The sequence below is a fragment of the Mixophyes fleayi genome, chromosome 3 (genome assembly GCF_038048845.1).
Source record: "Mixophyes fleayi isolate aMixFle1 chromosome 3, aMixFle1.hap1, whole genome shotgun sequence".
NCBI classification, from domain to species: domain Eukaryota; kingdom Metazoa; phylum Chordata; class Amphibia; order Anura; family Limnodynastidae; genus Mixophyes; species Mixophyes fleayi.
In genome coordinates this window covers 325,391,119-325,416,642 of record NC_134404.1, presented here as the reverse complement: position 1 = coordinate 325,416,642, position 25,524 = coordinate 325,391,119, and the positions used below count along the sequence as shown (strand labels likewise).

The following is a 25,524-nucleotide window of genomic DNA, read 5'->3' as shown; positions in this document are numbered from 1 at the left end:
GCTCTACACAGACACATAGATAAATACATTATTCCTGGAGTTCAGGGGTTAACTGTTGATTTGTGCCGTGTGCTTTGGAGAATACAGAGGGAGGTGAGAAATAGCCAGGTAATCTGACACTTTCCAGGGTAATGTGGCAGCAGATCCAGTCCGCAGCCTGGTTGGTTGCACTTCTGGCAACCAGGCACTTTGCTGGTAAATATGTGTGTACTGAACTTTTGCTGTGTGAAATCCTGACTGCTTTACTAGGAGTTAAACTGCTGGGGGCACCCGTAGATCTGTAATACATTTCTTATGTTTGCAGCTTGTTTCCTCTCTTCCAAATGGACTTAAAAAAAAAAAGAGAGAGAGAGAGAGTGAGAAGCAGTAGCACAATCTCAGCTCATCCTGAAGTTTGCAGATTTTGAGACAGTGAAAAAAAACCACAATGAGCCACATGTCCTGACGCAAGTGCACAATACAGGAGAAAGGGAAGTGTTTTATCCCACCATGAATGACTGATGCTGTCACTCAGCAAGAGGCCGGGCTTAAGAGAACCGTTTGAAAACACGCCTCCCCCTCATTCCTTCTCTGACAGTCCTGCAGCTAACATCTATTCTGAGAAGGATAAGAATCTGCAGAGAGAGGCTAAAGCACCAACTTACTGGAGCATAGAGAGAACCTGGAGCGAGAGCTAAAGAAGAAACAGTTTTCTTTTAAGGTGATACAGCCTCTTTAACAGTGCACAGGCAAGTGTCACACACGCCGTCCTCCTATGGGGGATCTCCAGCAGTGCCAGGATTTAGGAATACAATGTGAAGGAAGACTTTTTTGGCTCTCATCCTTCCACCAAAACAGAAGAGCAGCAGGCTGGAATCCCGGACACAGCCTGAGAATGAGACCGAGGAAAATTGCAGTTGCAGCCGGCTTCTTTCTGACCTTCTTCCTTGGGACATTGTTAAATTTATTGTGTGTGCCTGGGTTTGACCACAATCAGCAGATACAGGATAGGAAAACCGCTGGACCTCTTGGTGCATCCTGGCAAGGGACGGGAGGCTCTCTGGACTTATTAAGGCAGCTCCAAGAGAGGTACGAGGAGGTGATCCGCTACAGAGAACACCAGGCTCCAATTTCAGCCACTGAAAGGCTGCTCAGACCCTTGGAGAGGAGACTTATGGACCTAGCCCAACAATCCTCATCTGAACACAACCAGAAATGGGAAAGCCCGAAGAGATCCAGCTTTGATCAGGACATGCTATCTCAACCACATCCCAGTTCAAAAATAGATCTGTCCCTACAGCCACCTTTGTTAGGTTGCCAGGACATTAGTAAAGGAACCAACGTGCGTTATTTGGGTTCTGGTTACACAAAAGCTGTTTATAAATTGGTCTTGAATGACACTGTGTCGGTGGCTCTGAAATCTGTGGATTTTGGAGGGCACGACATCCAGAATTGCCTTAAGCATTATAGGACGCTGGAAGACTGCTACCGGTTGGCCTCCTTCAAGATTGTGAAAGAAATGATTTTGCTGCAAAGACTTCAGCACCCAAACATCCTCCAGGTAAGCATCATTGTAGCAATTTCGTAAACATCCACAATTGTTTTTTTTTCCATTCATTTCCTGCAAAAGCAATGCATTCCGTACAGTATTCAGTGTTATTATCTACATTTCAACCATTCTGTATTTTTTGATACCACCAAGATATTGCATTATCTGTGAATTGCTTTCAATGTCTTATAGATTGTTCTAATATTTCAAATGGGCAATCCACTGCAGATTCTAAGCATGCCAATAGTGAAAGAGCTATGTAATAATACTTCTGAAACAAGTACATCTTGCAAGTAATCAACTAGAATGGATAGTTTGTGTATGAAGAATGTACAATAAAAACATAGGCATACAAGTGCTAGTGGTCCTTTCATATTGCACAAATAGATTTTGAGATGTTCTAGTGTCAAGCACATACCAAGATTCTCTGCTTTCTGCAAAATTCCTGTAATCCCAGACAGCCTTCCTTGCAAGCAGACTTTTTTTTCCCCCCTGAATCTATCTCCAGGCTCCTGAGGTCCCTTTGCTGCTATGATATAAATCATCCTACATTTTACAAGTTATGAATTGGGATTGCATTTTCCAGATGAGCTCTGTATTGCCTTGGATATGAAACACATTCTGTCTGTTGACTTATGTTTTCTGCAGACGAGTTTAAGAAATGCAAACACATGCATACATCTAGCTGTGCAGTCACCCCTTTGGGATACAGGTTAAGAGAAAAAAAATATCACCTATTCAGTTGATTAAGGCAAATTATTGCTACTATATACTACAGCTAAGAACAGACTGGGATTTACACATGGCCTAACCTTGCACTGTTTATTTACTTAGAGGATAAATGGTTGCACGTTCCTTTATGAATGAATTATTTTAAAACTCACTTTAGAAAGACAACCTTAGTGCTTTAACAGGGATATTTACCCCCAGAAATGTAACAAGAAGCCAATCCTAGAGGTTTTTTTTTTAATATGCACTGAGAAGTTTGTGCTCAGCTCATTTACTCAAAGCAGCAGAAGTGTAAATCAAACTCAGTCTTTCAAAAGGGAAAACAAGGCTATCTGTGTGCGTAGACAACACCAATCCGGTGTAGAATCTTTAGCACTATTGATAATTATAAAAATATTGTGCGGAACAGTTTCTGTAGCCAGGAACAAGTGTGTCATTGTTAATTCAGTCTCCTGCAGAAATAAGTCTGACAATGTTTTAATCGGAAATCAAATCAGATTATGTTCAATGTACATTTTACACACGTTTCATATTTTATCATATATTCAAATGTCCTGGTGCTGTGCAAGGGCAGCTGTTGTAGTTTATCTACTATAATGTTGACATATTTATGTGTAAATACTGTTACATGTTGATGACAGACTGACAGGAATGCTTTTCCCCTAGTCATTGGCTAAGGGTATTTGCTGGCCTGAATGTGCTTCAGGGGTTAGAAAATGATTTTTATTTGTTGTATGTGATGTCGATGCTGTAGGTCAGTTAATCCATACATAGCCTGCGTGTGATGATAGTGGAATTGGGTCAATCTGTCAATAGCCTGGATTTATTGTGATGTGTATTTCTTACTCTACTTTAGATACTTTATAGTGTATATTGGTGTGTGATCATACTCTTGTTTAGATAAACTGTACATTGCGTGATTGTGTTGTGATGTTAGTGTAGATTGGATAATCTATAGATAGCTTTGTTTTATTGTGATGTTCCTATTACTAAGATACTTATATAGTCTGGTTGTTTTGTGATTATACTGTAGTTTAGATAATCTATATATAGCCTTGTTGTATTGTGATAATATTGTAGTTTAGATAATATATACATAGCCTTGTTGTATTGTGATAATACTGTGGTTTAGATAATCTATATATAACCTTGTTGTATTGTCATAATAAAGTAGTTTAATTAATCTATACATAGCCTTTATCATATTGTAATAATAATGTAGTTTAATTAATCTATATATAGCCTTGTTGTATTGTGATAATACCACAATTTATATAATCTTTACATGGCCTCTATCATATTGTAATAATAATGTAGTTTAGTTAATCTATATATAGCCTTGTTGTATTGGGATAATACTGTAGTTTAGTTAATCTATACATAGCCTGGTTTTTCTTAATTTAGCATTAACCACAACAAATGTAATTCAGTTGTCACAGAGGAGATTAGATGCGTTGCTAACCTTCTACAGATCAAAGCCTGACGTGTGATAGGTTATATGAGTTTAATATTGATTCATTACAACATTAATACTATTAGACTTAGAAGAGGTTGTCAGGGGGCAATCTCTCTCTCTTGTTCTGTGTTGTTAGATTCATGACTACAGATCATTAAGACTGCTACAATGACTTAGTCTTGAGATATATATATATATATATATATATATATATGTGTGTGTGTATGTATATATATATATGTATGTGTATATATATATATATATATATATATATATATATATATATATATATATATATATATGTATGTATACATTTATATATAATAAAAATCCCCTTATTCTTTTTATATTGAACTTTGGCCAATGCTCCTAAATAATGCATTTTATGGCGCTTATAATTTTATAAACCTTGTACTTTTTGCCTTGCGACTGACGTGTCGTGCGCCCTACAAGTATATTAATTGTGACAAAGTGAGTTGATCTCATTTCACAGGCTGATAACAGTGTACAGCAGATTGTAATGATTTAAATATGTTGATGGTTTCCATCCAGGCAGGCATAGAATAACATTATAACAGAGCATATTACAACCATCTAGGATCGTCAAACAGGCTTGTTAATATGTCACTGGAGAGAGGCACCAACACACTAACAGGAAACAGACAGATACACAGGCTTTCATGATAGTCATCTCCAACCCAGAGCCTGAAAAAAACGTGACTTAGCAGAAGCCATACGTTTAATCTTCTGGAGCTGCAGTCTGCTGGCAGCCAAGGGCTGAAGAAGAGGTTCATTAGAAACAGATTACGGTTCAGGGACTCAGTACACAGAAATTATGTCATCAATTAGCAGTCGCAAATCACAACTTGTCTCCATGTTGCAGGTGATGGTGGCTGTGGGTGGACAAGATACTTATCAGAGAACATTAGTCTGCAAATAAGACCTATAATAACTGTTAGAATAAGTTTTGTTATTTGGCTTCAGATTGCTATATACACTTTAAAATGTAACATTTCTCCATACGCTACTTTCTTAGCCCCCCATAAAGTATGACGTGAGATTTGACTCTGTAATATAATGCCCCCCCCCCAACCCCAAGCAGTATCATACTCAGTTTTATATTTCACTTACAAATCAGCTTTTCATTTTAAAAAATTAAGAATGTAATTATGAAATGCGGCAGGGGTGGGGGGCAACTTCCCCCCAGGCTGGTCCCATTTTATTACTAAAACACTGCTGAGCTGAATTTTGCACCCCATTCCCATCCACCGGGCTAAAATTTTCCATTCCCTGTGTGTCATAATCTCCCATTGCTTTTAGAGTGCATGCTCTTGCTGCAAGGATTTTGGGATTAAATGCCTGTTTATTATGACCTATGAATATTTCATTCAGTGTGTTGCCCTACTACTTAAAAAAACTAAAGCCCTATAAGGACAACATGGTAAGTTTGCACCATTCAAAATGTATATATTATATAATTTCAATATGATTAACTTATTTATGTTACTTTTTAACTTTGCTAGGGTTATCATTGAATAATCTAATCGGTATACGATATGTGAATTCTCCCTATATAGAAGTGGTCATATATCAATGCCATCGACACTAAAGGAGAACTTCATTAGTCTATACCTATGGAATACACTCCTATTAAAGTTCCATCTGTCCGTTCCTCCCAGTATCTCTGATCTAATGTATCATTTGAAGCTGAGTGATAGAAAAAATTCAGGCAGATTGTTAAATGTATTAAGTGGACCTTAGGATCAGATAGAGACATTTTCAAAACTTTTCAGCTGAATATTTGTCTCATTCTGCAGTTGGCCGTAGAATTTCCCGCTTTTCTCCGGCGAGTGTTCCGCACAGAATTACCCCTATAGTTTGTGTTCCAATCCTACCCTCCACAGAGCAGACTGAATTTACACCTTCATTGTCCAAACTCTAGTAATAGACTAGAAATACCGCAAAATGCGGAATACAGAATGTACAAAGAGCGCGGAATGGCCAAGCAAACGTGGAACTCGAAGATTCTATCTCCGGAATGTTTGCAAACCAGCCTATCCCTCTGTGAAATTCGGTTTGCGTGAAATTGTGCTGAAAATTATCTGCCTTATCCAGGAAATTTGCATCGCTTCCTATGAAGAAACCATTAACCATTTGTGCGCCGGTGCTAGTCGTTTTTATGTCTGCACAGCACTGACTGCTAAATCTGCATTACGTACGGTCTCCTGGAATGCCACAGAGTGTAGACGTGTCCATTCGGGGTGGATGGTAATGAAGCTACCATCTGTGCCGGTGCTTAAAGGGTTAATGCCGTCACTTTTTCTTTACCTCTTTCTACATTTACAAGGCCAGACTGATAGCTCTATAATGGGTTTTCACATATACTTTGTGATAACTTTCTAAGATTGGGTACTTCTTGTATAAAACCCCAGAACGTGATTTCTTGGATAGCAAGAGTGAAGTCTGTAATATGGCAGATTTAAAGTTCACTATTTTTGCCAACACAGAATAGTCTGAACCTCCTTTTGTCAAAATAAAACGAATTAGTATTTATTATCATGTAATCTGCTTCACTTCTACAAAGTTAAATGAGTAAAGAAAACACATACAAAATGAAGCTACATGTGACAAGTTTTGTGTTGTATAGATGTAAAGAGAATTCTGCTGGCAAATTTGTTTGTAATTAATTTTCGGATAAAGGGCTGAATACCTCCAAACCTATTTTATTAGGCTCTTTGTCCGTTTTAGTTTTAGCATTTAGGCATGGCTAAAGTCTCTTAAATTCCTTTCTAAAAAGTTATTGTGACGGGCAGGTGCGCCCCCCATTAAAATGGAAATGTATTTGGTCTGGAGGGTTGTTCATTAAAGCAGATTCAATAATGAGGGGCATTTGGAAAAGATAAGGATTTGGGTCAGTGATTTATTTAACACAAGGTTCAGCAGTGCACTAATTGCCTCCCAGTTGCTATGTATCAAATACTCTTGATGGTCGACCCCTGTCAGACAGAACTTTTGTTTCTCAACTTGAAAGTTAACCGGTCGTTTTCTTTCTCAACCTTCTAGTAAAAAAAAAAACAACATTGTCTGTTGCTGAACTATAACCTATCCAAAACTGTATTACTCAGTGGTCTAATAGAATTTAGACATAGGCATCATCAACATCAACGTTTAGCAATATAGCGCCAGCAAATTCCGTAGTGCTTCACAATTGGTTATGTATGAATTAATGGTCAGAAATACATATAACATAGAATTCCTTTTCGTCACGCATGAACTTACTATCCCACATTTATTATCAAAAAGTGTATAATGGATTTCTAGCCATGCTTTGTGTAAACACCAAATAAGCTGGGGAAAATTTTCACAAATGAAAACGTTTTGCAGGATATAAAAGGTCGAGAATTTATATAATCTATAGCTAAGCGGAAACAAGCACCAAGAAAAAAAAATATTTTTGCTGATCCTTTGAATATGATAAAGACATGCCCCTGATTTGCACCACCATGTATGTGTTTTTAACATTTAAACTACAGTTATTCTTAATGACCTCATTCAATAGCCCTATTGTAGATTTTTATCCAAAACAATTTAAAATGATGTATGATGTTATATAGAACTACGTAAGGATATTACGCTATAATCATTGCAATAGAGTAATGTAGTTTTCAAATAAAACGAACACATCGAGAATGATTTAATATTTACAGACTGCTAATATAGTTCATCCTATGTGGGAAGAGCTATTTAGAGTCTAGAGCAATATTAAGTCACAAATGTTTCTGTAGATAAATAATGCAACAGTAGATATTGATACCTATGATATATCTCTTTTTGACTTTTATAAATCTTCTCTTAAGGATCATGGATGTCACGATGACTGAGCAGCTAAACTATGCAGTAGATCACACATCACACAGACATCTGATTTATGAAGGATATTACACTGTATGAACTGCTCCGCAGAGTAAATCTTCTGCCCCATTGAAGTGTTTTGTCTGGGAGAGAATCCCCTTTAAATTTTTCTACTATAAATAACCTTACAATCTTAGAAAAGAAATTCTAAGTAGCGTATTTAAGCTGAAATCACACTAATAGGCCATTTAAACGGTAGCAGAGAAAATCAGAAACAGACACAGTCATTCGTGAGTAGACATGGAAGCCTCTGCGCTGTGTTGTAAACTTTAGATCCTAGAAATGAAGAACTCAGCAAAGAGCAGATAGCACCAAAAATTACGCAACTCGTTAGCTTAATGTGGGTACACTTTTAAAATGGATTTGGTTAACACTCGATTATCTATGTATAATACATATCAATGGTCAATGTTCACTGATGGTTCTGTCAGTTTTAGTTGTACAGTTGTTCTGACATCAGAACGCGCAGATTATATATCCCAATGAGTGTTCCACTTGGTCCTTTTACTGTACCGTGGTATCTGTTGCAGTGGATCACGCTGTCGGATGTGCGTTAGCACCAATATTTCGCCAATCATTCTCACTGATCTGGGCGGCTTGCATGTATCATGAATGGTGCCTGAATTGGTGACCAGCTTATAAGAAATGATATCACTGCACACAGCAGGTTGCAAGATTGTAGGAAATGGTCACTGGTTGGTGGGGGTTAATAATAAAAAATATATTATATGTGCGTGTGCGTTTGTGTGTGTTTTGTGTGTTGTATTTTGTTAAAAAAACCAAAAAACTAAGGAATTATACTCCCACTACTGAAAATTATTAGAGATATTAAAAGTCACCTTGGGTTCTCATAGCCATATAAGAGCATGTGATCACATCATATCCTAATTTACAGTAAGGGGTACATTATCCCATATATAATAGACCAGTTAAAATGGGTGTATTGGTATTTATTGGCTGTCCTTAATTAATTTTAATCGATAGAAATATTGTTAAACTGTGACTTTAGGGTTTTAACTTTTAATATTCTTGTTTGCTGGACCTTTTTCCATAATCATGAACACTTCTTCTTAAAAAAAGATGATCACTCTGTCATTATCTTATCTCACTGCAGAAAGTCTGTTCCTGTTTGATGAAATACAAAAAGTAAAATAGCAGAAGTTAGGAATGTATTTCTATTACACTAAACACTAATGTTTCAAAACTTTGAATCGTAAAGCTAAAGTGAATTGATTTTGACAGAATATGCGGAATGTATATAACATATAGGGCCTGATGGAGAGTCGGAGGCAAGTCCATTTGATCAGCGCACGTTTATCCAAGAATCCGTCTCAGTTTGATCTCCGACCTAGATCTCCCCTTGAACCTCTCTGCGCTTAGAGAGGTGGAACGTGGAGGTAGTGGGTGAGCCTAGCAATGTAAAGTTTACGCTCTATACATGCTATGCCGAGTTGAAAGCAGCCGCAGATAGGTCCCTGGAAGACGTATCTTTTACTGGTGCTTTCTCCAGGTGCAACAGACTGTGCTCTATAAAATAATAATAATAATAATAAAAAAGGTGTGCACCCCCTAGCAAACATATGTATTCATTTATCTGTCTTACAGGGGCCGCTATAACTGATACACTTTAGTGTATCATCTACGCCGGCCCTTAAGGCAGATAAAGAGGCGTGTTTGTGCAATTTGCACAGTATTCTAATTCACATGGATCCTGTGTAAATTAAGGAATGCAATTTACACTTAAATTGCATCCCATAGTGATCACTTCGTTGCTCGTTGACAGAAATATTTAACCTTGTTTAATTTGTTTTTTAAACTAAAATAACCATTTTGTAGGACCCTAGGATGACAAAGGCAGTATGAACTAATGAAATATTCCTAATTATCAAAACTACCATTTAAAAATCGAAGTCCCCACTCACCATTTTTTGTCAGTGTCTTGGACTGAAACACACGTCTGTCCAGTCCTGTTATAAATACTACACCCCCTTATTTCAGAACACAAATGTCTGCTTTGTGCAGTAATTGACATCTTTCATTTGGATGCTAGAGCATTACAGGAAGGTCTTGCGCTTCAGAGCATAGGGTTTTCAACACGTTTTAATATATCGCCTGTTTTTTTCTCTCCAGCATAACATACCCGTAGCAATAATGAACAGAGTTTATATGTCACAGTACAGCGGTGGATGCAGGATTTAATTTAAGATTACACAGCAGATACATAACAGTAACTCGGAGTAATATATGAACAGTGATAGTATTCAAGACAGCATCCTTCTTTATGAGTTATAACAGAAAGACAGGACATTGTTTCCAGAGTGTGTTTGTTTCTCATTTCCCCTAATGTGCTACACCTGTGACCTCTTGTCTGGCAGATGCAGGTAATTGGTTTATGTAGGACAGAGCCTTTCACGCAACCCCGTAAAAGTTTGGACACCTGCACGACTTTTCACGTAGTTACCTTGCTCTGCAGACTGCACCTTGTCTTTGACCTGCGTGCAAGCCAAAAGAATTAGACCTTCCTTGTAAAGTGTGTGTTTGTGTTTTGCAGTAATTGTCCATCAAATGTTATGACATGCTCATAAAACTGAACGTTCCCACATTCAGATCTGCAACGATTTTGTTAGTGAAACAGTCCCTCATCCGTTACATATTAGTCCCTCACCAGCCTAGGTCTGCTGGCTCCAGCTTAGCGCAGGTTTTTTTGGACTGCAGACTTTTGTGCCATAAAGGGGTTAAGGATGAAGTAATGCAATAGTCTGACCCAGCCTAAAATGATCATTTATGTTATGTACCGTAATCATATTTGGCATTTACAGCTAATTCCATAATTTCAGCCCCTTTAAATAGATCTCTCTTTATCCTCTTTTCAAATCTTGTAATGACAAATAACACGGATATATAATTTTGCTTTGCTCTTAAACATACAGGTGCCTGAGGGTCTAGCCCTGTTAAGTACATTAGTAATGGCAGGAGACAGGCACTCTAGATGCAAGAAGCAGCTTAGAGACTTATCAATATATATTTTGTAATATAGCTTAAGTATTTTACCAGTAGATAAGGTAAATAGAGGATTATGCTCGCAGGAAGTAGATGCATTTAATAGTAGATTTTAATTCATTGCAATTGCACCTTATTCACTGGCTTGTGTCTATATTTACATTATTGAGTGCTGACTTGGCAGGCCAACTAATGTTATTTAATTAATTGTGAAATTGAAACGACCATTTTTATACATTCTCGTTTTATAACAAGCGTATATCTATCTATATTTTACATCAAAATGCATTCTTTAGGCAGTAAATAATATGTTTTTCTCCTCCACTGTTTAGTGTGCTTTGCTACAGAGAAGAACTATTGGATTTGTTTAGTCTGTCTGTGTGTACTCATCAAACAGACTCACATTGCCGCCCCTGCATTATTCCGGGTTTTTCAAGCCAGGTTTTTGCCGTGTCACACAGCATCCCAGCTCAGAGACCCCGTTCACACTGCACCTTGGACCTGGGAGTTTCCTGAGTCGACCCCGCTTATACTGAACCCGGGTCTGCCCAGGCAATAGTGTCAGTCATCACAAGAGGAGCTTTGATTGGCTGAAAAATGGTGAGGGGGATTTTCTTTTTGCACACAATGATGAGGCCAAAGTGGGTGGTGACTGTTCACAGCATTGCTTTAATCATGGCCGACGAGTTACTATTGTGTAGCCTGGAGTTTCTGGTTCATTGTGTTTTTTAGCTGTTTTATAAAGCAAATAAGAGCTTGATGCAGCTGCTGAGACTGTTTTTTGTTTTCCTCCTCTCCTGTAATCAGCAGCTCACGCACCTCTTCCTCTAGCCAGTGTGCCATGCTTTCTCCTATCTCTCGTCTCTGCAGCATTGAAATGACATCATCCTCCAGCGTCCCTAATCCCTCCAATCAGCTTCTTTATTTGATACCTGGGTTGAAAAACTGGGTCGCACCGTTCACATTGCAGGTGACCTGGGACTGACACGGGAATAACCCTGCAAAACTCCCGGTTCTAATTCCCGGGTGAACAGACCCGGGATTTGCACTGAGCCCCTTTCACATTGAGCCTCGACTCGGGTCGTCAGAGCTCGCCCCAGCAAAAACCCTTGTGAATGGGGTATTAGTGACGTCATAGTTTGTTTATGTTGGGGAGAGTACAGTAGGTGAAATTGATCTGCCCAGATCACATCTGGCGCCGCCAAAACCGTGCCCACTTTATTGCGAGTACGCATCCTCTTTTGCCGTCTGTGTAGAAAGACAGTCCTGTCAAAATAGGATCTGTTGAGAGGTCTGTAGTAAGTATTTACTATCTCACAAAATTAAAAAAAAAAGTTTTTCTTATTTAATAAATTGTGGGCGGAGATATGCAAATCATTCCTTATATATCTCTGTAGGCCCACAAGTTGTATATATGGCACTACACAATTCACTGTGTCTCTGCTATAAGCCAGAGTTACTGGGTGCATATCTGGCCTACAGGGACTTATAAGGAACACTTTGCATGGTTTTTGTGAGGCAATGCTGTTTTATAATAGCAATATGTAAATAACTTTGTATTGCTGTCATTTATTTACAGTGGAGGGCTTTTGTAACCTTGCAGCCCATGTTGTCCTAATCCTAGTGATTAAGCTATATAATGAAGGTTAAGAAGACCCCCTGTCAGAGGGAGCGGGTCTAAATATAGAAACACATGGGCTGCTTCTCGTGGCATTTACAAGGAGTTGGCAGCAATAAGGGTCTCTGGCAATTGGCAGCTGGAGGAGATATTTGGAGCTGGGAGGTAGGCATTGGATGTCAGGGCCTGTACAGTGTGAAAGAGTGGTGGTGTCTGTGATTGCAGATAATACAGGACAGATACACATGTCAAGGAAGGAAGAGCTCAGGCCATTGAGCAAAGAGCCCGGAATGAGGATGTGAGAGGGACATAGAGGACGGAACCAGCGGAGAGTAGAAATGGTCGCAGATAACAGAAAATGGACACTGAGATAAGACCCTATCAGTGCTTAAGTTTAGTTCTGCTTTTTCAAGATAGGGACAACTTGATGAAAGAGTAAACTTTTCAGACGACCTCGTCTCTCAAGAAGAAAGCACAAGCAAACCATGTCATGAAGTGTCAGATTCTAGTGTCACGTCACGCTCTAGATTATACATTTCTTATTCTGTTTTCTAAAATGTTTATGTAGTTGTGGCCATTATTATTATTCTCTATTTGTAAAACACCAATAAACATTACGTAGCGCAGTACGTTGCGAGGAACACAAAATAAAATAAAAAATAACTGTCCGCTGATTTTTGTGCTTATATGTTTTACGTTGGTCTTTCACTTTCTTTGCTCTTCATTGTATATCTTTTAACTGCTATATATTATGTTTCAAGAGTAGAAATGGTAAGAGGGAAATTTTTAGCAGCTTTAACCATCTGCCGTATCTCTCCATATGTTGTCGTTTTTAAGGTTGCAAAGTATTATTATTATTATTGCCATTTATTTATATAGCGCCACTAATTCCGCAGCGCTGTACAGAGAACTCACTCACATCAGTCCCTGCTCATTGGAGCTTACAGTCTAAATTCCCTAACACACACACACAGAGACAGAGACAGACAGACAGACAAACAGACACAGACAGACAGACAGACACATAGACTAGGGTCAATTTGTTAGCAGCCAATTAACTTACCAGTATGTTTTTGGATTTTGATTTTAATGACATTGGGAGTTATCTACTAGGGCTGATGCAGACATTCACTGTCATTACTGTAATTTATTCTACTTTAACCAAAACAAATTGACAATTGCTACAAGCTAGTGCATGTGCGAGTTTAAATCTTCGTTAGTAAATAGCTCTCAATGACTGTGCCTACAAATACTTCGCAGACTGTACTAATTTTTCGTATTACATGGCTCTGTACAATCAGGGACCCAGAGAATATTTCGCTGATTTTTGGACCGTTTCTTCACGATCATTCCTGCAGATAGATTTTTTTTATAGCATCTATGTTCCTTATAATTCCAGAATATTTCCACCTCTTTCTTCTTCAATTAGCAATTAACTCCTGATAAAACCTCTAATGACATCAACACAAAGTATGTGTCTTCTTGTATTCTTCTAGTGATCATTTTGCACTAAATTGTTAAATGTAAACATACGTTGGTAACATGGCAACAGAAGTATGGCGCAATCTCGGTGAGGTGCATGAAAATATATTATTATTATTATTATTAATATTATTATTAATATTAAATATATTCAACCTAAGAGAAAGACGTCTACCTGAAAATCCAAATTTGCATGCTCAGTTTACCAAAATTGTATAAAAATATGTATATATTTATCAGAGAGTTGCAAATTTATTTTAATGAATCACTTCTGAATTTTCAATCTTGTTAGGAAAAAACATGCTAAAGTATTGATATTAACATTTTATTTTTTGTTCATACATAAGCATAGGAAAAAGGAAAGTGAATGCGTGGCAGAATTCCGTGGCCTTAGCATGTACACTTCTCTTCATTTCATTCGCTGAGCCCATCCCTAGAGTTGAACTTAATCCACATTTAACTGTTATGGATTTGTCATTTCAAGTTCAGTCGATTTATGTAATATTTACATCTATATTTGTGAATATTATTAGTAGATATTTTCTATAAGTCATTTAGTATTTTCAGTTTAGTTGTCCTTTAGCTTGTATAGTCTATAAATAGAAAATAGAGCTCCACCGTGCTAAGTGAGTAGGATAACACCCTCCAATTGCAGTAGCGGTATAATTCAGCCCCTGCGCCAGCCAAGGTGAATACATTGTTTTAGATTGTTAGCTTATTTGGTCAGGGCCAACTTCCCTGTCTGTTTTATGTAATTACAGTGCTGAGTATAATGGTAGCACGTTATAATATAAAGGAATATATTAATAACAATATACTCTGGACTTAACGACTGTTCCAAATTTGTTAGCTCACTGCATTAAAAGCCTTGTCATACTTGGGTATATTAATAGACTGGATATATTAATAGAATACAATCCACTATGTTACATTGTTATTCTTCCTTTTTAAACTTTTTATTTTGTGTAAACATTTTTGCCACTTCTATTAGTAAAGATTCATAATGCAAAGAATGACTTAGTTTTTCTTTGCAGACTATCTTCATGCTCCAGTCCATGGGTGATGTACAGAATGCTATGTACACGTTTTTATGTAAACAGCGGAGATTTTCTGACTAAATAAGGTTTGCTCTTGGATTTTTGTCCAGTCACAAAGCCAAACCTCTACTGTTGCTACTGCTTCATAAGTTTTAGTCTTGTGGCGCTATGTAAATACTACAAAACGGGCTAGCAAAACCTTTTTGCATCTCTGCAATAGTGCAAGGAGGGATCCTGTCGTTTGCGTGTACTTACAAACCGCTTAATAATGTAGGGCCTGATTCATTAAGGATCTTAACTTAAGAAACTTCTTATTTCAGTCTCCTGGACAAAACCAAGTTACAATGCAAGGGGTGAAAATTAGTATTCTGTTTGGCACATAAGTTAAATACTGACTGTTTTTTCATGTAGCACACAACTACTTGATAGCTTATTTGTACACTGAAATTTAAAGTTGATATTTGTGTGCTAGATGAAAAAACAGTCAGTATTTAACTTATGTGCAAAACAGAAAACTAATTTGCACCCCTTGCATTGTAACATGGTTTTGTCCAGGAGACTGAAATAAGAAGTTTCTTAAGTTAAGATCCTTAATGAATCAGGCCTGTAGTCTAATTTGTGTTTTGTTCGAGAGGCTTGTAGACCTCGCGTGTAGTCTGATCATTGTCATGAAAGGAAAGCGGTATCTCTTTAATTTGTGGTAATATCGAATGCTCAGTTGACATGAGATAGTTGGTTTTGCGGGTTAGAAGATTTATTGAAGCCTAACCTGTTACCTAGAAAATTCAAGCAGATAACTAATTTGAATTAGTATTGTATTTGTCTCCGACAAAATAAATGCAACCTTTGGAATATAGATTAAGATGTGGTATCTAAAGAAGCTCTCAGACAATGGAGCCATAGTCAGATACTGCAAACATTTGTAAAGAAATTGTACAATCTACAAGACAGCACTATAGTTATATGCTGCTAAAAGAGATTGTGCAAAAAAATTGATTATTTTTTATGCTACATTGCTACAATATGTCATATTTCTGCCCTTTCAGGTTATTATTATATTTGATTTAGATAACAGCAACATGATCCATAATAGACATGGGGAAGCAAGACTGGAATAACTGGTACTGAGGACGCTGCCCCCAAGAGCTTACAGTCTAAAGGAGATTATGGATTATGGATGATACATCGGACTAGAAGCTTTACTAAACATTTTTGGTTGTGTCAGGGGTAGAGTGTCTACACTCTAGTGGGACAATACACAGCACACAGACCTTAACCTTCACATAATAATTCACGGCTGTATAAATATAGTTTTCTTTCTGGACTAAATTCACTAAACATCGGAGGGTCACTTTGAAAGTTTAGATAAGTAAAAGTAATTATAGGAAAGTCATTTTTGGTTTGTGTGCTCAGATCATAAGCATATCAACCAAAATTCTAAGCTGTGTGAAATTAATAATTCATAACATTTAGTAGCAAGACTATTAATATATATATATGTATACATATATATATATATATATATATATATATATATGTATACATATATGTATATATATATATATATATATATATATATATATATATATATATATATATATTACAGACAAAATGTAGACTCCTGCACAATTTTAATGCGTAGTATAAAATAGTCATTAATGAGCAAAGCAGAAAAAAATTATTAACTTTGAAACTTGGCAAAACCATGTTATATTGGAGGGGGAGGCAAATTTAGAATATGAGGACAGATTTATAATTGGGGTAGAGCATGTCCTAGATCAACTTTTAATGCCAGTGTAAAAATAAAATAATGACAAAGATCCGTTTTGCAACTGTGGGACATTCATACAATCTAGTTGTAAGAAATATATAAAAATACAGATTTACAGATGAAATCGTACAAAGATATTGTAAGAAAGAATACTGAGAAGTCTACTTAACAAGTGGTGAAGAGCCAAAACGCCGGGGTAAACAACGTCAATGGGTTCTTTCACCTCCCCCGGGATGTCCCTGAAGCCAACGAGGAAAAGTTGGCAAGTATGATATAGTACCACTCATTCTACAGCACTGTACAGAGAGCGCACTCACCTCAGTCCCTGCCCCAATAGATCTTTGTTATTCATATGTACAGCTATCTTCCCAGTAAAACAACGACAAATAGCTATTTATATTTGTAGATTGAAAGATGAACAAAATTGCCTCAAAATGAATTTCACAGTAGGCAGAGGCCATTTTGAAGGATGCGAAGATTCTGTGATCTAATCTTCAATTTCCACTTTTGCTTTGCCCTCTGATATAGATCCTTGGTTTGTTTGCCAGACAGGCAACTGAACAGCCCCTCGCCCAGAATGTTGGTTCGGCTCACACTGTGTGTTGGTAAACTTTACAAATTCAGTCATTCATGTTTTTCTACCATCATATCTCCCATGTCCTAGATCAGCTTTAAATGTCAGTGTAAAAATAAAATAGTGACAAAGATCAGTTTCACAATTGTGGACAAATCTAGTTGTAAGAAATATATAAAAATACAGAATTACAGATGAAACCGTGCAAAGATATTGTAAGAAAGAATACTGAGAAGTCTACTTAACAAGTGGTGAAGAGCCAAAACGCCGCCGTAAACAGCGTCAGTGGGTTCTTTCACCACTTTTTCTTATTTATCAAAGTCATAGATTTCTCCGACTTTAACCTGATTACTGGTAATTACCGCTGTCTCAGAATGATTGCGCACAGCACTTTCTCCATTCACCGGCAAGGTTATGCTCCCTTTGAACAGAAAGTAGGCTTGGCAGTAAAGGGGGTTGGAGGGGTAAGCGCCGGGTCTCCCAGAGCTCCCCGGGCATGATAAATTACAGCGGTGTTTCATTCGTCGAATGGCATCGATGCATATTGATTGTCACTGCATGTTATTAAAAAATAGACTGCTTAGGTTGGAAATGAAGATGAAGCTGATTATGGGCAGCATGGTGGCGTAGTGGTTAGCACTTCTGCCTTACAGCACTGGGGTCATGAGTTCAACTACCAACCATGAACTTGTCTGTGAGAAGTTTGTATGTTCTCCCCATGTTTGTGTGGGTTTCCTCTGGGTGCTCCGGTTTCCTCCCACTATCCAAAAACATACTAGTAGTTTAATTGGCTGCTAACAAAATTGACCCTAGTCTGTCTGTGTGTGTGTGTGTGTTAGGGAATGTAGACTGTAAGCTCCAATGGGGCAGGGACTGATGTGAGTTCTCTGTACAGCGCTATATAAATAATTGGTGATGATGACGATGATATTTACACAACTGATAAGGATATGGTCAAGGGTGTTTTCAGATTATTAGCAGGTCTCTAAAGCACCCCATGAGGGGTAACTTGTGACTTAATTCCAAACCTACAATGCGTCAAGATTTCACAACACATTATCATCATCATACACAACACAAAGTTGTATATATTAGTTGCCCAGGATTAACATTGAGACACAAACTGTAAAACCAATAACCCCTGCCCCAGCTTCTATTCATGAGTGTCAGCTCCGGAGCCGTTAATAAACTGATTATTTTTTTTAGACTTAGTGTCCGTTTAAATTAGATATTTGAGCGAAAGCTCCAAACACTGGCTCCATTCCGATGTCATCTCCAAGACAGCACCACTTAAATCTCCACCCTGGCACTACAGGGTTAAAACAGACTGATCGGCCCCCTAGCTCCAGGTGATGCCTAAATCTCAACCATAGATCCAGCTGCTCTCGTTTCAGGTTCTATAAGTGAAACTACCTGTGTGTGGGCAATGTAAAGATGCCGGTGGCCTTTATCTAAGTCATTTGGTTTTGATCTGCTGTTAAGATACGACGATTTGAAAAACAAAATAACCAATTGAATCTGGTTTGTTTGCAAAATCAGCGTAGAAGGTTAAGAAGATAAGTTAACCGAATTAAAAATAAGAAAGTATCTTGGGTGATAATAGCTTAAATAGGATGTAAATGTCTGAACTAATCAATTATATGATCGGGAAAATTGTGGTCTGAAGTTATCGAATTGAAGTTCTTTGAAGTGTGTATGTTCTAATCATGTGACAAATGTCTAACAAGGTTATAATGCGTAATCTTACTAGATGATGATAATGAGATGATGATAATGATGATGAATACATAATCTGATCACTTTTCAAGAGTGTGATAGTTTTCTAGAAACTGTGATTGCAATATGTGGATTACTAGAAAATGTCATTCGTACGGAAACGTGAAAGATAATTGTGTCTAGGGGAGGTTTAAGTTTGTGTTTATTGAACAAAGTTGACAGGCCTTGTCCTTAAATTAGTTGTTTTTAAAGAGCTTCACCTGATCATTCTGCTTTGTGCCTGAATCTTTTTCAGAATGTATATAAAACAATCTTTTAGGACTGTGCGGGTAATATAAGCACTTAGTGGTCACTGTAACAACAACATACAGTGAATCATTGTGAAAATATATAAAATACGGTATTTGTGTTATGGTGCCCTGATCGGAGTCTCGGCACAGTCTGTCCTTAGTGTATGTTTATGCTATCTTACAAGATCTTTATCTGCTTCCCAGTTTACACTCTTTTTATATGTTACTGTGTTACTGTGTAGTGTTTTATAGACAGATGCTGTGATGATAAGTGGAACTGTTAAAAGCTCTCACACAATAAGTTTTCCTGTGCTGTCAGAACGTTGAACTTTCATATCTTGGTCTCTAGTATTCTAGTAGAATTATAAGATACTATAACTTGCTTTTTAAAGTGTACCTGTCGCCTACTCACAGCCGAGGTGGGTGTTTTGTATGCTGAACCAGTATTGATGAAGTTGATCAGTTCATTAGAGCTAGTGACACTGTAAAGAGACAAGGCAGTTCCAAAAAGAATCATGTGACATACGTAGGTGGGGTCTGTGCAAAAGGCAATCTTATCATCATTGTTTATATATATATAGTACATACTTGCCAACTCTCCCTGAATGTCAGGGAGACTCCCTGAAATAGGGGTGATCTCCCTCACTCCCTGAAGAGTCTGGCATTCTCCCTGATGCTGAGCCAGTACAAGACGTGGTTGGCTTCGCCATCTGTGGCATGATGACACATTTCAGAAATTTTGTCCTATGTCCATGTATTGATGCCTATGGAGGTGGCCATTTTCATGGAGACCAAGATTTAATGAAAGACTGACAGGTAAGACAACATGACCAGTAATGGAGACAGAAATGTAAAAGACACTACAGTCTCTAGAGATTAATTAGCTGATTTTCTTTAAGCATAGTTGCCTACTCTCCTGGAATGTCTGGGAGACGCCTGCATTTCTGGGAGACCTTCGTCTCTGCAATAGATAAGTGGCAGGGGGGGAGTGCTCGGCAAGCCCCACCCCCACATGCCCACCTCCCCCGGGATGTCCCTGAAGCCAACGAGGAAAAGTTGGCAAGTATGATATAGTTCTGCAGCACTCTACAGAGAACGCACTCACCTCAGTCCCTGCCCCAATAGATCTTTGTTCTCCATATGTACAGCTATCTGCCCAGTAAAACAACGACAAATAGCTATTTATATTTGCTGATTGAAAGATGAGCAAAATTTCCTCAAAATAAATTTCACAGTAAGCAGAGGCCATTTTGAAGGGGTGCCAAGATTCCGTGATGTAATCTTCAATATCTACTTTTGCTTTGCCCTCTGATATAGATCCTTGGTTTGTTTGCCAGACAGGCAACTGAACAGCCCCTTGCCCAGAATGTTGGTTCGGCTCACACTGTGCGTTGGTACACTTGTAAAATTCAGCCATTCATATTTTTCTACCATCATACCTCCCAAATGTCCCGATTTAGGACAATCCTGATTGGATGGCCCTCACCCTATATTCCAGTCAGGACAGCATTGTGCCGTGAGTGAGGTGGTATGTTCCATTCGCGGTGAAAGTGCACACGGCAATGAATGGGTGTAGGCAGAGGCGTCCAGATTCCCGGCACCTCAAAATTTGGGAAGTTTGAAGCCCTTTACTGATGCAGAAAAGCCCAACATGTTAATCGGTGAGGCCTCCCTCAGAACTGCCTCTGTTGTTGTAACATCATGAAAGTGTTGTTTTTGGACCAGTTACCTCTTCCCACAGTCATACAGTCGGTTTTCTACAGAATAACATGATGGACAAACCAGAGTGTCCTCACCGATGCTGAATAAGCACTGCCGGATTCTGCCTAAGATTTGCTTGTAAAAGGTTTTTGCACATTTATAAAAAAAATATATATATTATTGGGATGTGAACAGAAGTTCAGTGTTAAAAAGCAAAATTGGTTGCATACAACAGAGCACACGCATATAACGGACATCCCTTAGATTGTCCGCTCCTCTGAGCAGGGCCATCTCTCCTCCTGTTTCCACCACTTCTAACTCTGCTCTCCAGCTACTTAGCCCTCCTCCTCAAAGGTCCTCCACCCCACATCCACTTTCGCTCCCTCCTCCCCCCTGGGGGTCTCCCTGTCTTCCACGCCCCCCTTCTTGGGCCCTGTCATTTTCGGATCCTCCCTCCCCCTTCCCCGCCCTCTCTAGCTGTGCATTGAGCGTACTGAGTTGCTGTGTTTACTGTACTGTGCTGTCTCCCATTGTATTGTGATTTTGTTTGTCTCTGTACGGCGCTGCGGATGCCTTATAAATAAATATTAATAATAATAATAATACCTAGTTGGCAATAGTTGCGTACATTGTTAGAGGTGGCAGGGGGATAAATATCTGGTACAAGATTCATCGTAAAATATTTTGTTACAAAATAGGTGGTTAGGGACACTGCCTGTCACGGACTTGCTGGAGGTTGTAGTTCGCATCCCGCTGTCCACTCCTTATCGCTTTATCTCCCTGTGTTCCAGGAGTAGATTGTAAGCTCAGAAACAGCTGTGCAGTCATTGATATGTAGATTTAATATAAAGAATTTAAATATATTAATGGTTGTCATTGAGAAAGGACTATTATGGATTCAAACCTCAGAAAGCTCCATTATTGAAACATTTCTGCCAATTTCTGCTTTTTATGTTTTACCACTATATAGCTATTATTGTTCCATCTCAAAATACATTTAAACCAATTATTCTGCCCGTGTTAGCCAAGGAAAAGAGTGTGAACTGGCCACGCATCTGTTATAGTAACACTTTCCAGCACTCAAAACAGATGTATAATATAAACAAAAAAACAGTGGTTACTAGCAGTCATGTAAAGCTTAAAAATGAAGCACTTGTGTAATTTATTTCTAATTATGCACAATTAACAGAATATGTCAATAATATGATACCACCGCTATCAAAATATTTTCATGTGTTTTGCGTTCACCTGTTGAGCTAGGCTGATCTGTCCTTCATATGTACCCACTAAGCAGCCTCCTCCAACTGTAGGGAATTCAACTATCAGCTGTGATGGAAGGGAAAACAGGAGAACCAAGTACTAATGACTTGTTTACAGAGCAAACCCACTAATTATTACCAAGATATATCAAAGTATGTCTGTTTACTGAGGTAAATTACGTGACAGATATAACTGGAACATTTATACGTACAAAGTAATGTTATCAGAACTATTTTGCCATTTTAGAAAGCCTCTTCCGAGCAGAGAGGGATTTTGTTGTGCGTCCTACCGGGACAGTGCAGAAGTGTAAGGGTTAAATGTTTTAATCCTTCTAAAAAGGAAAAGTGAAGGTGTTGCCCATAGCAACCAATCAGATTCTAGCTATTATTTTCTAGAATGTACTAATGGTGCAGTATGAATGGGGTATTAGTTGAGCTTTGTACCCCATTCATACTGCACCAAAATCCCGGGTTTTTGCCGGGGCAAGCTCAAACGACCCAGGTCTTGGTGCAGTATGAATGGTACAAGTCAAAAATCCCGGGTCTAAAAACCCGGGTCTTCAACCCGGGATTTATCGAGGGGTAATTCCCGGGTCGGACCCGGGTTGCCTGCACTATGGATGGTTCAACCCGGGTTTTTCAACCCGGGTTGCACAGAAAACAAGCTGATTGGCTGTCTACCTGTCTCTGGAGGATGATGTCATCGGTGGGAGCCCGTGGAAGAAAAAAAAAACAGTCACCTTTCAATGACATCACCATTTTTCAGCCAATGAAAACTGCTCTGGTGATGACTCCCACAAATTGCCAGGGCACAGACTTGTGCAGTATGAATGGGGTCAACCCGGGAAATTCCCGGGTCCGAGGTGCAGTATGAATGGTGTTTCTGAGCTGGGACACTTCGAGCCCCGGCAAAAACCCGGCTTGAAAAACCCGGGATATTGCCGGGGCGGCAGTATGAAAGCGGTATTACTTTAGCTGTCATTTATGGTTGTGGTACAACCTTGACTCAAATCGCTGTAAAGGAAGTACTTATAACAACTAGTTACATAGGAAGTGCTTTATCTTCTCATCAATTTTGGGTTATGAACATTAACCATGGCAGACCTGGAATGTGCAATTTTTTACTTAAAAGCCGTCCCAATTATTATATATGTTTGTAGTTGGTTTTTCTCTGCCTTTAAAATGTACGTTACCTCAGTACCTATACACTGTGGAAGTGGCCAATTTGCAGACTGCGCCAATCTAGGAACTAGTGAGCTTGCAGAGGTATGGGACACAAAGTGGTACGCTGAAAATTGATTTTGACCACACAATTTCTGCCACTGCTGTATACAAGACTTTAACTGTTTTAGTTTTGTAACAATGTATTTGAATGTTGCAAAGATTGATCTCACCTGTCTGTACCCTCTCGTTTCAGTTGCACGGCTACTGTTACCAAAACACTAATGACATATCTGACACCCTGACAACTATCACTGAACTTGGTTCCCCGCTAGAGATGATTCAGCTCTTACAGTCGTCTTGGGAGGACAGATTTCGAGTAAGTGATCATTTTAATTTAAATTTAATTTATTTTTAAAGGGCTGTTACACTTTAAACCAGTGGTGCCCAAACTGTGCGCCGTGGCTCCCTGGGGTGCCGTGGCGATCTCACAGGGGTGCCGCGGCCAGGGCCGGTGGTAAGCAAGGCAAGGGGACTACTTAGTAATTATTTTGGCCTAGGGGTGCCTTGAACAGAGAAAGATTGGGATCCACTGATTTAAACACAAGTGGACACAATATGAAAAGACATCGGGACTGATTCTTTTAGGAAAGTAAAGCAAAAAAATTAGTAACTTTGAACCTTGGCAAAACCATATTGTGTCCCAATTGTAAAGCGCTACGAAATTTGCTGGTGCTGTATAAATAAATGATGATGATGATGATGTGGATGATGATGATTGTATTCGAAGGGGAAGTAAATTTAAAATGTGAGGACAGATTTATAATTGGGGTAGAGCATGTTCTAGATCAACTTTTAATGTCAGAGTAAAAATAAAGCTATCAAGTATTTGTGTCCTACATGAAAAACAGACAGTATTTTCCTTATGTGCAAAATACTAAACTCATCTTCACCTCTTGCATTGTAACATGGTTTTGCTAAGGTTCAAAGTTACTCATCTTTTTGCTTTACTTTCCTTAATGAATCAGGCCCATTGTGTAACATTCACAAATATATACATGTAAAATTTCCCATAGCAGGACAAAACGTAAGGTGTTATATGTAAAACTCTTGTCCTCTGCAGCTTTCCTATATAGGTTCTGGGTGTCTGGGCGTTACATAAACTTACTGACAGGAAGGTCGATGTGCATAGAAAATTGCTTCCCCCACAATCAAAACCTTATTGCAACTCTCTTTAGGTATAATACACTCTGGAAATGTTTGGATGTCATTTGTGAATGTTACTAGAAGCAATCAATGGCGGCTACCCCTGTTAGTTGGTGATGGGTGACTTCAATCCATAGTTGCCAACATTGGCAACTTGTGTCCCAGGAGGTCCGGGAGATAGGTGTGTCTGTGGGGGCGGGGCTCAAAGAATCACGTTGTCAGCCCCGCCCCCAAAGCAGTCATCACTTTTTTGGCCAATAAAAATAGGGAGCGGGGCCTCATCGACACGTACATGGCACCACTAAGCCCTGCCCCCTCCATTTAATTTTCAGAGACAGACGGGCATCGGGAGAACTGCCTTCTCTCCCGGAAATCCGGGAGATCCTCCTCGAATTTCGGGAGTCTCCCGGACATTCCGGGACAGTTGGCAAGTATGCTTTAATCAGATTTGGTCATTTGATACTTACATGTGGTGGTTATGAGCAAATAGATTGGAAGGAGGAAACAAAAACAAAAACTATAATTCTGTATTGTACCTTTCAGATCTGCCTCAGCTTGGTGCGATTGTTACATTACTTAGCCCACTCCCCCCTCGGCTCCATCACTCTCCTGGATTTTCGTCCTCGGCAGTTCGTGATTGTCGATGGTGAACTGAAGGTAACGGATTTAGATGATGCCAGTATGGAGGAGACACCTTGTACTATCAATGAGAACTGCTTCATGGAATTCCCGGCAAGAAATTTTACACTTCCCTGCTCTGTTGAAGGCAAATGTCAAAACATGAACGAGAAGAGGAACCTCTACAATGCATACAGGTATACCAGGTTTTCTATGTTCCCTGCAAATTGAATTGCCAAAGGGATACAATTTTTTAAAATAGAAATTAAAGGTCCACTAAGCTCAAATATGACTTATACAGGGACATCATTTCCTTGCGAAGAAAACCTTATTTTTTAAGAACATATAGAAGATGCATTCTTAAATTTACAGACAGGCTCACAGAAGTGGGATCCTGTTACCATAAAAATAAGCCTGCCCTAGTCAGTCTCTATGTATGCAAATTCAATATGTTTCCCTTCTTGGT

General features: G+C 38.7%; 1 protein-coding gene across 1 annotated transcript in view; it reads left to right on the top strand.

Moving 5' to 3' along the window:
- Positions 1-325: 325 nt before the first annotated feature.
- The window catches only part of PKDCC (protein kinase domain containing, cytoplasmic), a 46,897-nt gene continuing 21,698 nt past the window's right edge, over positions 326-25,524 (top strand). Inside the window, exons 1-3 of the mRNA XM_075204172.1 lie at positions 326-1,540; positions 23,491-23,613; positions 24,984-25,255. Coding sequence (XP_075060273.1) covers positions 755-1,540; positions 23,491-23,613; positions 24,984-25,255 — 1,181 coding nt within the window. The 5' untranslated portion in view covers positions 326-754. The remainder of the gene's footprint in view (positions 1,541-23,490; positions 23,614-24,983; positions 25,256-25,524) is intronic.